We start from the raw sequence: 14,641 nt of genomic DNA, 5'->3' as shown, positions 1-14,641 counted from the left end.
GCATGCCGTAACAATTCAGTGTTGTTTCATTCTCGTCAATGACTTCGTTTTCTCCCTCCTCCTCGATATACAAAGCATTTAAATCAAAACTATTCGACATTTTTAAATGATGAAGGTTGTTTTGAGAAGATGAAGGTGATGGAGTTGATGAACTTAGAGTTTCTTTGTGTTGAACTACTTTGATTGTGGAAGTTGAAAGGTTAATCTCAATTTACTTTTAATTATTTTTATTTTTTTCTCATATTTTATTTTTAATTTTAAAAATAAAACCTACTATTTACGGTGGGTGGAAGTTGGAAGGTTTTCTCCCTAATTTTCTTTTAATTATTTTTAATTTCTTACTCATATTTTATTTTTAATTATTTATAATTTTAAAAATAAAACCTAATATTTACGGTGGAAGTTGGAAGGTTTTCTTCCTCATTTTCTTTTAATTAGTTTGATGAAAAATTCCCGCCTAATTCTCCCGCCAACCTAATCCTACCATTATCCACACTCCCTATAAATCCCTATGATTTAGTCATATAGGACTTTTTTTTTTCAACTACAAAATCTTTCAAATATTAAGATTATGGGTGTCTTGCCGTCACCATATTGCGATCCCTCATTTGTAACAACCCTAGAAAGCTATGACAAGTTGCTCAGTAGAAATCCGAATTTCTTAATTGGGGAGGAGTTCATGGAAAGGGTGATGATCAATCGTCAGAAATTTATTGATCTTGCAGGCGCTAGGTTGGGTTTTTTACCTGGTTGTGACACTTACCCAGTCGTTCCTAGGCCAAGAAGGCCTCTTACAAGGAAAATGACATCTAAATTGTCTCATCGCCGTATCCAACTTACTTGAAAGCAATTGTCGTACTTGACATTCAAGCTATTCTTGATTATTATGAGATTGATGATCGCGACGTAGAAGGTGAATGGAGGAACTATTGGGAGATGGAGAGGGATTATATCATTAGAACTGGCGTAATTCCAAGTCACCTATGGTGCTTTCTTGTGTAAAATGTGTAATTGAATCAAATATTATTCAAGAATTGTTATGGTTAATTTAAATTCAATTTATCGTACTTGAACAATTTAGATTAAATATATCTTACATACATGTAACGGGATAATTTACGTAAGATAAAAAAATCGATAATTCCTATTTACGTAAAATAAAAAAATCGATAATTTCTATTTACATAAAATAAAAAAATCGATTAAAGAATTTTAAAGGACACAATTTCATTGTATTGGAATATTGAAGGACAAAATGTCATTTCCTAAACATATTTATTTAAAAAATTCTCCCAACTCCTTCAACAAAATTTATTAATTTTAATTTATTAAGTAAAATAAAATCCGTGGCAGTTGAAAGGCCACATGTTGTTTCATTATCTCATCTATAAATACACTTTCACTAAATGCAAACCCTAGTTTCTCAACCAACAATTTACCATTCTTCATTTCTGTTTTCCTCTTCTCCTTCTCTTAAAACCCTAAGCTCAACAACCCTAAATCTTTAAACACCAAACTTCTTCTTTCATATAATGGATAAGAACATTCGCCTAACATTGATACACATGGAGAGGAACAAATACTATATCCGCCGCTTAGACGATTTAGAGACGAAGATCCACGACTACCTTGATAAGATTCGGGAGATGGGTATTAGCCATGACGTCTTGTCGGAGATGGAGCAGATGAGGTTGCATGCGATTATGAATCTGCTATACAAGACCTCCAAAAAATAAAGGAGAATAGGAGCATTCTCATGGAAGAGAATGACTCCCTTGAAAAAGTTATTGCTAAATTTTTTTCAAATTAATTTAGTATGTATGTATGTATGTTTGGATGTTGTACCCAAATCCACATTTTTTCCTCCTATTTGGGTATTCATCTCGGTTTGTTAGTTTTTTAATTTGTAAAATATTTAAATTATTATATAAAATGTGGACTTCTAGTATTTTCCATTGATGTACTTTATTCAATTCCATCTCTTTTACTCGTACTTGTTTAGTTGAACAGTTAAAATTGATTTGACAAAACACAACACAAAAAGAATAATGAACTGAACAATTGGGAGATTTGACATAATACCAACCAAAAAGAGTAATAAAAAATGAACAATTCAAATTTGATTTGACATAACACAACTTGAAATGACTATTGTAACTTGAAATGACTATTGTTGTTGCGTGTGTAAGAAAATCCGGCGGCATGCATAAAGTCTTCAATTCTGAGAAACGATTTGACTTCCAAATCAAATCAAGTCACAACTTTTAATAAAAAAAAAAAAAAAAAAAAAGGATTTTAAAACCCTAACTACTACCTTTTCCCATTATAAAAGGCAAAACACATTCATCTCAAAATTATCTTTCAGTACACAAACCCTAATCTTTTTTTATCCATACTCCTCCATTATCAATCAAGGTATTTGTTCTTTTATCTTCAATTATTGTTTGGGTTTTTGTTTTTGTCGAATTGATTTTATTGAATAAATCCCAAACCCAAATCGATTTTTTAACTATCTATTTAACTGATTGTGCGGTTGTTGCTTCTTAATTTAATTTAATTGTTTCAGATGGATAGACAGTTTGTTGCTTTCTTATTTCAATACACAATGGATCGCAGAAACGTTCTCACTTACTGCGAGAGATTGACGTTCGATTGGAAACCCTAATCACGGAGCGTCTCATGTACGAGACATGGCCATAACAAGAGGGATGCATGACGTACAAGCAAATATGGATAATATGATAAGCATATTAAGGGCAAATCGCGAACCAGCGCTAATAGAAATTAGCAAAATTGAAAGGGAGATTGTTCAACTTGAATCTCTTGGATTTTAATTAATTTTAGTTAATATTTCGTATTTTGTAAGGATTATTGTAAGTATGGTTTGTATTATATTTTATGAATCTATGAAGATCCTTTTATTTACCCGGATGCAAGTGTCTTTAGTTGCAAAATTAACAATGAAATTTATACAAAAAAAAAAAAAAAAAAAAAAGAGAGAATTAAACGACAAAATGTAAACGAAAATAGATTATTATTAACATAAACTTTAAAAAAAAAAGTACAATATTAAGCCTAGTCCTTATTAATCAAGGACTTTAAAATGTTAATATCATCCTCTAATTCTTTCCTAAGTTTGCAACATTTTTCATGTGTACCCAACACGGATTTGACGAAATCATCCGCTTCCTTCTCCATTTCCTTCATGCCTTTTGCATAACAATCGCTGCGAATTTTAATCGCCCCGACCACCATCTTCATCACTCTGAACTCCTGTTCATGGAGCATGGCAACCTGTTCTTCTAAACCGATTCTGATTCAATAGCAATATTGTGAAGTCCTTCCATTTGAAATTTCTGAGGTTTTAGAGAGAAGATAAAGAGAGATAAAGTGAATGAGTAAGGAAAGGTTAGGTAGAAATGGATACTTCTTTTAACTCACCCGTATTTATAACAAGGATGGTGACCTTTGGTTCATGAATTAAATTAAATAAATTAAATTAGATTAAATTAAGTGGTTCATGAATAAATTCAATTAAACTATGAATAATACGCTGAGGTTGGAAACCCTAATCACCAGAGCGTCTCATGTACGAGACGGATCCTTTGGTTTGTATTATATTTTATAAAACTATGAAGATCCTTTTTCATTACCCACATGCATGTCTCTTCAGTTGCAAAATTAACAATCAAATTTATACTAAAAAAACAAATAGTAGAGAATTAAACGACAAAATGTAAGAACGAAAATAGATTATTATTATTAAGATAAACTTAAAAAAGGTACAATATTAAGCCTAATCCTTATTAAGTAAGGATCGTAAAATCTTAATGTCATCTTCAAATTCTTCCCTAAGTTTGCAACATTTTTCATAAGTACCCAACACGGATTTGATGAAACCATCCGTTTCCTTCTCCATTTCCTTTATGCCATTTGCATAACAATCGTTGCGAATTTTAATCGCCCCGACCACCATCTTCATCGCCCTCAACTCCTGTTCACGGAGACAGGAAACTTGTTCTTCCAAAAAACTCATAGATCCAATCATAAGATCGTTAAGGCCTGCAATTTCGATTGCCATTTCAAAAATCGAGTTTTTAGAGAGAAAATAAAGAGAGATAAAGTGAATGAGTAAGAAAAGGTTAGGGAGAAAGGTGATTCTTCTTTTAACTCCCCTCGTATTTATAACAAGGATGGTGACCTTTGGTGAACCATAACATGAATAAATTAAATTAAATTAAACTAAATAAAATTAAATTAATAAAATGTGGTGGTTCATTAATAAATGCAATGAAAATTAAAGAAACACATCGGAATACTAAAAGACAAAATTTTCTAAGATTATAATTACAATATTAAGGAAAATAAAGATTACAATATTAAGGAAAACTAAATTAATAAAAACTAAAACTAAAACTAAATTAAAGGTTACAATATTAAGGAAAAAAAATAAAACTAATTTCTAAGATAAAGAAGGCAAAATAGCCTCTAAGGCTCCGATCTCCCTCTCCAAGTCCTTCCTGAAATCGTATGTCCTCTGATAGTCACGTAAGAAGGATTGTATGAGGGACTCGAGTGATTTGTCGAAATCTTTGATACCTCTTTCATGCCAACGGTTGCGGCGTTCCATAAGGGATTTCATCCTCGAAACATGCTCCAACTCGTCACACGAGCTCATCCACCAAAGCTTGTTTACCTCTAATTGATCTATTAACAACATCAACGGCCGCGTTTTCCATCTTGACGTATACAAATATAAGGATTAAATTAGAATTAAGAATATTAAAGGTATTATTGAGAGAAGAGAGAGAGAAGTTGAACAAATAGAGAAAGAGATGAAAATAAGTACTATTGAGAGAAGTTAGAGAGAGATTTTGATTATGTTTTAGTTGATATGATAACAAAAAAAAAATGCTTATAAAGGTTGTAATATTTACCAATCCGTGGCTTTATTTGTGATTGGTCACTTATAGGATCAACGGCCACGATTTAATGTGGAATATCATCAAATATTTTAATTACAACTGAACGGTCACGATTAACTATTAAGTACCATCACTTTTTAAGTTGTTTTAACACTAGATTGTCCTTTTCCCGCCAAAATATTCGTACAATCCTATTGATCATACGTTGCAACGATTAGTCGATAGCAACGTACGATCTCATCTTAAGTCTTAGAAACTTGTTAAAATTAGTCCTACACTGTTGATCGGAATAATTAACTAATTATAGCAACATACGATTGATAACAACTTAACTTAGGTCTTACGTCCCGAGACATAGGTATCTACACCCGTATTGATCGTACATTGCTATGATTAGTGAATAGCAACATACGATTGATAACAACTTAACTTAGGTCTTACGTCCCGAGACATAGGTATCTACACCCGTATTGATCGTACATTGCTATGATTAGTCAATAGCAACGTACGATCTATAACATTTTAAACATAGGCATCTAAACCCGTATTGATCGTACATTGATATAATTAGTCAATAGCAATGTACGATGTATAACATCTTAAACCACAAGACATAGGTATCTAAACTCGTATTGATTGTATATTGCTATGATTAGTCAATAGCAACGTTCGATCGATAACATCTTCAACCATAATACATAGGACCATAATACATTGGGATCTAAACTCGTATTGATCGTATATTGCTATGATTACTCAATAGCAATGCACGATCGATAACATCTTAAACCATAAGACATAGGTATCTTAATCAATTATCCCGTTCTAATCATATATAAACTCATATTGATCAAACGTTAAGTCTTAACCTTAGGTCTTAAATTTACATCTTAACCTTACGTATTACACATACATCGTACATATGGCTAAAAACCCTAAAACCACAAATAAACCCTATAAACCCTATACACCCAAAACTCCTAAAAAACCTAGAAACCCTAAACCCCAAATAAACCCTAAACCCTAAACCCCAAATAAACCCTAAACCCCAAATAAACCCTAAAATTTTATTTTAACCAAACCATGATGGACTAAAATTTGGATGATCATCAACGCGACAAGCTATGTAGAACATTTGTATTATATTTCTATTTTAATATTTTAACTTAATAAACAAAATAAATTAAGTAACAGTAAAACCATTCATTTTTTAACTGTTGTTTTTTAAACACAACAAAAATAAAAACTTATATTTTAATATAAATTTAACTGTTGTTTTTTATTTCATAACAAATAAAAACTTATATTTTAATATCAATTTAACGATTGTTTTAATATTTTAATATTTTAAAACTTGTTTTTTATATTCATTTATTATATTAATATGTTACTTTATCAATGTAACTGTATATTTATATTATGTTTTCAATAATAAAATTTATATTTTAATATTTTAACTTAATAAAACTAACATTTAAAAATATGTTTCGGCATTAATATGTTACTTTAGTCTACGAATTACATAAAATATTTACTTTCAATTATTTAAAAACATGTAAATAAATTAAGATATATATTATTTACTATTATTTTTAATAATATAATTGGTCATTAATAATTTTAATCTACTTGCCTTTTCGAAATCTGTAAAATAAATTAAGATGCATAGGGAAGACAAACGTTAATAATTCAATTTTATGGAGAATAGTAAGAGTTACACTATTTTTTTTTTTTTTAATTCCATTTTATCGAGTATGATAACAAATCGCCCTTTTTGGTTTATATTTTTTAATTTTAATTTATAAGGACAATTAAATTAAAAGAAAGGTAATATGAAAAGAAAATTACTTTCATTAATATTAAAAACGACGTACAAAGGGAAAAAAAAAAACAACAAACAGAATTTAAAAACTAAACCTAATGACTACAACCAACACAAGAATCAAATCTAAGTTTCTTAGAATTGAGCCTTCTTGGACGAGTCCTCCCGAACCTCTTCTTGGACATCTTTGAAGGGAGGATGTCGGGGGTTTTTGTGCATGGCGAGTTCCCCATAGCTTTTCCGGAGTTCTTCGGCTTAGGAGGGGTTGCTATAACATCAATCACCTCCACTACTTCGTCCTCCTCTACCTCCTCCACCCTAACAATGGAGGAATCAACTTTAGGGGTAGCTAACATCTCTATCCCATCGTCAATTTTCTTCCAATACATTTTGTCGAGTTCAAATTTACCCCAATTAAGCATATTAAATTCCTCCTCAAATAAATCGACAAGGAAAGTATTTCCATGGTAACCTGGACTAGCTCTCGTTAAAGCATTTTGGACATTTGTAGGACCAACTTGTTTGATTATTTCTCTCATGAACAATCTCGTGCACACAATGTCTCTTGCATGGGCTTTCCTCTCTTCCGACATTTTTGTTATTTCACTTTAGGATAGTTAAATTAATTTAGTAGGGAAGATGTAGTTTGGATGAATTAAAATTTGGAGGGAATGACTATATTTATAATACAATATTTCCCTCCAAAAAAAAACAATCAATGCATGGTTTACCGCCAAATGCAAGTTAGGTGGGGAAAACCCTAACGACCTTTCATCTTCTTAATCATTACAAAATAAAAATAACAACGTATAGATTATCAGCAAATAATTCGTGTAGCACAGTTGGTAAGATACATCATTTTCTAACCAGACGTCTAAGGTTCGAACCTTGTTGCGGTATGTTTTTTATTAACAAGTTTTTTCTGTGTACTTTATGTAAAAAAAAAAGTATTTAAATAAAAATAGTTGTACCATAAATAATTATGTCAAACAAATTTATATTATTAACATTTTTTTAAGAATTTTTTATTAAATAATTATGTCCAATAGTTTTTTTTAAAGAAAATTAAAAAATAATTTTTTTTTTTTTTTATTTAACTCACTAATTTCATACTTAATATTTTGAAAATAAACAAAGAAAATTTAATGTAAAAACAGTGCCTTATAAAATGCAAAAACAATTTATCAATAATAATAATAAAAAAATAAAACCTTGAAATACAGAACGCAAATATATTCAATAATAAATTAAAACGAAAAATACATATAAAAAATAATCAGCGAAAATAATTATACAAAATATATTGTATAAATATAACGTATTAATATCGTATATGCAAAACGTACAAATATAACGTATTAATTAATGTATCCGCCTCAGTATAAATATACGGTATACAAATGCATACATAAATATTGAAATACACAAAAATATTAATAATATAAATAACAGTTAAATATAAATTAGGAGAGAAGTTTTATTTAATTAATAAAATATATGGCAAAACCGAGGACATTAATTAGGGAGGGTAATTAATGAAGGAATCAAGGGATTAATTAGATAAAATCAGATTCTTTGAGTTGGACAAGTGGCGCGTTTTCATTGGTGGTGTATGAGAGCCCTCATACACCTGGCTTTGTGTCATTAGACTAGTCTTTTACAAAAAATAGTCTTATAGAACAATTTGTGCACTATAAATTATCCAATTTTAAAACTCGTATATAAAAATTGTTTATTGGAATCCTTTCCATGGTATAGTAGTTATTACGGAATTTTATACTCCATAGTAACAATACCCGTGCATATTAATGACAACTACCAAATAAGAACCGGAATTTAATGACAAAAAAGAATCATACCTGAAATTGACTTAAACTAGGAACAACACAACGTAAGGGGCATCGTCTGATTTAATAAACTACCTAATTCTTTGAGCATTATTTTTTATGCAAAAAATCTGGTATCAAATCATCTCTATATACCTAGCCGCTAATGTAACTAATTAAATGAAAATTGTCATATATTATGAGTAATTTGGTTGGTTTTATATACTTAATAAATAAATAAATACATTCAGTTCATTTCAGCTCATCTTATCTTTTCATAAATTAATTCTTATTTCGATTCAATTTAGTTCCATTCAGACTAATTCAATTCATTTCAGCTTCATTAAGTTAAATTCAACTCTTTCCAGTCGAAAAAAATAAGGCTAAAAAGATGAGCTAGAGTGTACTGAATGAAGTTAAACTGAACTGAATAGAGCTGAACTGAACTGAAATGAGTTGAAATTAAGTCAAAAGAACAGCGCGACATGAAGAGATGAGATTGCTGAACTGAATGAAGTTGAATTGAACAACTAAGCTGAAATTAAATACGGAGTACAAAAGAACATGACCGAAGTTTTATTTTAGCTTAATGGAATTAAAAGTAAAGACTTTAGTTAAAATAGAGAAGTTTTATATGTAAATGTTTCCCTTGAGTCCTATGAATTAATTAAATGATACTTCATATCATATATATAAGGTTTTGGCTGGTCTCATTAGTGTGATTTACTAGACTCATCAGTAACTGAAGTGATATAAAAATATTTAATTAAAATGATATAAAAACATACCTATACCATATAAATACTCTTGAATAACACCTAAACAAAGATCACTAAGTGAAAAGATCATAATTTATTTCCATTATCTTATTGAGGTCAACACATATTAGAACTTTGACCGTATTAAAAAACGATTCCAAAAATATACTAATTGCATTAGGTTATTTGTTGTCCTATTTTATTTTTGGGTGTCTCGATCAATTGTTGTCATTTCTCTTTTAAGAATGAAGCATTGAAGCAATTTGATCATTCACACACAATATAATCCACTTGCCATTTTAGTAATTGGTCCTTCCTTCCTTTCTCGATCTTTTTGTGCCAAAACTAATGACAACAATTGACCAGACGGAGGAGTATATTTTTACAACAAAAATATAAAAATATGTTATTAAAATGTTAGTTTCAAACCTCTACCAAATTAAACAGAGAATGAATAAAAATGAAATGAAAAGTGTATACTAAATCGATCGTTAACTATTACTCCGTATGTTACTAAAAACATCTATAAACATTTAAAAATCACATTATTTTTATACATATATGATTGCCTCATGTAGACATTCACTGGTGGAGCTAGATGGGGTAATGAGAATGATTACCCTCGTTGTCGGATAGAAATTTCATAAATGAAGTTAAAATATTCCAACTTTTTCCGAATTTCCATGTTAAAAAAATGTCTCCTCTCTAAGAGTTAAAATCCTGGTTTCGTCAATAGCTACATATATTTTTTCTTAAACATTTTATAGTATTTTTTTATATATATTTTATATTTTTTTATATAAAAGGTCCAAATTTTAACTCAAAAACCGGTAGAAATATCATACTACTACAAATCGGACCCACCCGGCACCCCTCAAGAGAATATAATAATTATAAAAGGTATGCAAGTACTAAACCTCAATCAGTCTCCTTCCACTGCTAAAACTCCCAAAGATGACCTCTTTCTCCTAAAATTCAACAATTCACAAACTTGTATACAACACACCACACCTCTTTTTTCTTTCAAAAAAAAAACCAGAGAATACCATAATCAAATCCCAATTATTTATGTCTATATATATGAGTATATAATTTCTAACCAAAATCATTAATTTCATTCACTTTTTATTTAATTGGTAGTAATTATAATCAGGAAAATGAAGAACAATAATCATAATAATAATGAAGAACAAACAAGGTCTTTGTTTGGAATTAACTTAACAAGCAGACCAGTTTGGCATCAATTTCTTATTTGTTCTTCTGGGTTTTTCTTTGGTTATCTTGTTAATGGCATTTGTGAGGTTTGTTCTTCTTTTTAATTATTCCAATTTTTTAGTCTATTAAAATTTAAAACAATTGGGTTTTTCAGGGATTGATAATTCAATGATCAAATTAATTAAGTTTCGACTTTTCAACCTTTTTTCGTTATACTAAGTTCCGGTCAATAGTTATCTATCTGACCTGACTTCTCTGTTTTTTTTTTGTTACACTGAGATAAGTCATTTTTTACCGTGAGTCATGGTAAAAGTTACCGTGTCTGGTAATTTTGGTATCTAAACTATCCATGCATGTGATCAAAAAATAGGATTTTGTAATGTAGTATGTATGTAGTTATGGTTTATGGCAGATAAATGTGTGAATCACTTTTTTAATGGAAATTATGGGCCTAATTGATCATGGTGTATGTCTATATGTGATTGCTAATTTATGATTAAAACAATTGCAATTTGCAAATTGTGTTATTTGGGGAAATTTAGCTGATTTTGGTAAATGGGTATTTTTCTTGTTGCAGGAATATGTATACAACAGGCTCAAATTTAGGTGAGTTTCAGAATTTTGGTACACTGTTCTTTTGTCATTTTTAGGCCTTCTGTGTAGCTGCTAAATAATCTCAGGCTCTAATTATGTTATCAAAAGTTGAATGTAGCTCTTGGCCCGTTTCAGAAATATTTTCCATAATTGTATTAAAATAACACTAGTTATTTTTTTTTTTTTTTTGCATTTCAACCAAAAAAAACATGCTTCCTGGGTCGAAATCATTTGTTTGCATTTGATTGAAATAAAAAATAAAAATAAAAAGTAAACAAAATATTGAGACGGAGGGAGTAGTATATTTGTCCGAAAATGTGGTAAAGAAACACAAAGTCTCAATGATCCTAATTCCTAATCCCACTTCATAATTCTTGTAAAGTGGAAGTTATTTCTAAAACCGATTATATTATTAACCGGTGACATTCACTTTTTTATTTGTAGATGATGCAAACTAAAAAAAAAGTGTTCAATTTTTTAATGTGGTTATATGGGTGTGTGATTGCAGCTATGGTTGGTACTTCACATTTATTCAGGGGTTTGTGTACCTAGCTTTAATCTACTTGAATGGGTTTACCACCAAACAAATGGTGAACCCATGGAAGACTTATGTCAAATTGTCTGCTGTGCTCATGGGATCTCATGGATTAACTAAAGGATCCTTGGCTTGGCTTAATTACCCGGCGCAAATTATGTTCAAATCCACCAAGGTACTCGATTTTCCTGAATCGTGTGCATGATTTCTGCTTGATTTAATATTTTAGTGATGGCCTTGTATGATAGGTCTACAAGTTGTTTGAAACAACAAAACAGTCTTAGTTCCATAATGTATTGGGGTCGGCCGACATAATCGTGATTTGAAAGTTGAAACTGCTGATGACGAGATAAATTATGAAAACAACAGTAGGGTCGATACAAGTAACGATAAGAAAGTCAAATAATGCATGTGTGATGGTGAATTCTAGTTTAGGCATAGTCATTAGAAATTGTGTTAATTGAGAAGTATTAGGTAGTAATATACTGTACTATTGTATGTGTGATGGTGACTTTGTTTAGAGTTAACTTTCTGAAGGAACTAAGATACTCTTGTCATTTAATTACGGCAAGTGGAGGTTGAAAGAGATGTTTTTGGTTTGACTTGTTATGCTATCGGCTGTGGCTCTACGCCTTCCCTATCCTTTTCTCGGATGCCTCCTAAATAAGTAGTGTTTACAAATTAGGATGCAGTTTATCGATGCACGATAGCTGATATTGCTTTCACCAAGTTACTAATCATGTACCTTGTGATTCCACCAGGTTTTGCCTGTGATGATAATGGGCGCTTTTATCCCGGGTCTAAGGCGAAAATACCCCCCACATGAGTATATATCTGCAATACTATTAGTGGTCGGTTTGATCCTTTTCACCCTGGCAGATGCCCAAACTTCCCCAAACTTCAGCATAGTTGGCGTTATCATGATTACTGGCGCTCTAGTCATGGATTCATTCCTCGGAAACGTGCAAGAGGCGATATTTACCATGAATCCCGAAACAACTCAGGTGTGATCTTAGCATCTTATGTCACACTGTTGTGCTCTAAAACTCAAAAACAGTCATATGAAACAAGTGAATTATAACGACTTTTATTCGGGTTTTCTGCATAGATGGAGATGTTGTTCTGCTCAACCGTCGTGGGTTTGCCGATGTTGATCCCGCCTATGGTCCTAACAGGAGAATTATTCAGGGCATGGACATCATGTTCTCAGGTAGAATTCCTCTTTTCAGCTTTCAGTAACCATATAGTTGTCTTTTCCCTAACTCCTCACTTTGTCTTTCTGTTTTAATTGACACATTTGTTTTAACCCTTGTGCAGCATCCCTATGTGTATGGTGTGTTGGTTTTTGAAGCCATGGCTACCTTTATTGGTCAAGTCTCTGTCTTATCTCTCATTGCTTTGTTTGGTGCTGCAACCACTGCCATGGTAAATACCTAAATATGCTCTTTCAACCAGCTTTTTAACTGTTTTTTTACCCTTGTCATTTTCTTCCAAAGGAACTTTTAAAAACTTGAATTTTATTTTTGGAAAAACTGATGACAAAAACCGATACCATATGACTTCATAAATTTTACAAAACCCCGTTTTTTTATGCTTTTCATTATTCGGAATTTTTTGTTAAAAGTATGAAAGGTGGTACTCATAGGTTGTGGTCGAATCTCATTAGCACAAAACTGTCCTCGTGGCTTCCTTACAGCGGAAAAAAGGAGGAACCATTGGGTTTCAATTTTCGGAACAAAAATTATGTTGCCGACAACATTCAATTCATATACAAAAATGCTTATGAAAGCATATCTTGGACAGATTAAGGGTCAAAGGTAGCGTATCGACATGCAAGAGCGGTATATATATTGTATAATATTCTATTTGAGGGTATTAATTTAATTGAGTTGGATCTCAGGTGACTACAGCTAGGAAGGCAGTGACATTGCTTCTATCATACTTGATCTTCACAAAACCATTGACCGAACAGCACGGAACAGGACTGATATTGATAGGCATGGGGATTGCACTCAAACTCTTACCTGATAATAACAAGCCTCCTCAAAGAAGAGTATCTCTCCCTATAGCGGTGTTCAAGTCCGAGAAACAATTGTCCAAAGAAGAAGAATTTAGCCGGTTGATTAAAGATGAGGGTCAAGAAATGCGGTCGGAGGTGTGAGAATAGTAATGATGTTAAGTATATATCACATTGTTATTACCTGTTTAGTGGAGTTCTTTTCTTGAAGAATAGGTTTCCCCTGCAATTGAGGGACAAAATTAGGAACCTTTTTTAAGCTATGAGAAAAACAAGTTTATAGAGGTTAATTAAATTCCTTTTTTATTCTGGTGTGTATGTCATTGGTCCATTCGGTGTTATGTCCTGTCAAATTATTCCGAAGTTTACAGCGAGAAGGTGTTATAAACTTATAATAACCGAGTTGGTCTTGCTTAAAACTGTCTTGATTTAAGACCTCTCGCAACTTCCTCTTATTATTATTATTATTATTATTATTATTATTATTATTATTATTATTAGGGTTATTTAATGACAATAATCCAACCTAAGGCTCCCCTTCCCCATTTAATCCATCCTATTGATTATCCCATATTAATCTTATCTTTACTATCATTTATCTTATTTTGATCTTTTGGAAGGGCAACCTCTTAAACAGGTCACCCCTTTATTTAACACCTTCTTTATCTTTCGTCTCTTTCCTTTCTTCATTTCCATTCTCCAATTTTTTCTTCATTTGCCCAGATCTTGTTCTCCATCATTATCATTATCATCTTAATTTTCTTTACCATCTTCAATTTCTTCTTCTTTCTTCATTACTAGTATCATTTCTCCATTTCTCCTTCTGTCTTCATTTTCATTCTCCAATTAACACCATCACCACACAATCACCCAAAACCTAAATTAAAATTTACCCCCAAATTGAATTAGGGATCTAGGGTTTCGAAAATTCGCACTACTATTGGTGGCG

At 31.2% G+C, this 14,641-nt stretch overlaps 1 protein-coding gene across 1 annotated transcript; it reads left to right on the top strand.

The window, feature by feature from the left end:
• The first annotated feature begins 10,250 nt into the window (after positions 1–10,250).
• LOC141596841 (UDP-galactose/UDP-glucose transporter 2-like) lies at positions 10,251–14,001 on the top strand. Its single transcript, XM_074417096.1, has 7 exons — positions 10,251–10,632; positions 11,124–11,152; positions 11,649–11,850; positions 12,437–12,679; positions 12,784–12,885; positions 12,993–13,100; positions 13,576–14,001. The coding sequence occupies exons 1-7, from the start codon at positions 10,489–10,491 to the stop codon at positions 13,834–13,836; spliced, it is 1,089 nt and encodes a 362-aa protein (XP_074273197.1). The 5' UTR covers positions 10,251–10,488; the 3' UTR covers positions 13,837–14,001.
• Positions 14,002–14,641: the final 640 nt, after the last annotated feature.

This window comes from Silene latifolia, chromosome 8 (assembly GCF_048544455.1).
Source record: "Silene latifolia isolate original U9 population chromosome 8, ASM4854445v1, whole genome shotgun sequence".
Classification (NCBI taxonomy): domain Eukaryota; kingdom Viridiplantae; phylum Streptophyta; class Magnoliopsida; order Caryophyllales; family Caryophyllaceae; genus Silene; species Silene latifolia.
The sequence above is the reverse complement of the archived record's forward strand: the minus strand, read 5'-3'. Positions and strand labels throughout refer to the sequence as shown.

What these genes read in the sequence shown, in the direction of transcription:
- LOC141596841 (XM_074417096.1), top strand. Translation starts at nt 10,489, where the DNA reads ATGAAGAACAATAATCATAATAATAATGAAGAACAAACAAGGTCTTTG. An exon ending in TACAACAGGCTCAAATTTAG is followed by an intron (nt 11,153 to 11,648) that starts GTGAGTTTCAGA and finishes GTGTGATTGCAG; the next exon opens with CTATGGTTGGTACTTCACAT. An exon ending in TTATGTTCAAATCCACCAAG is followed by an intron (nt 11,851 to 12,436) that starts GTACTCGATTTT and finishes TGATTCCACCAG; the next exon opens with GTTTTGCCTGTGATGATAAT.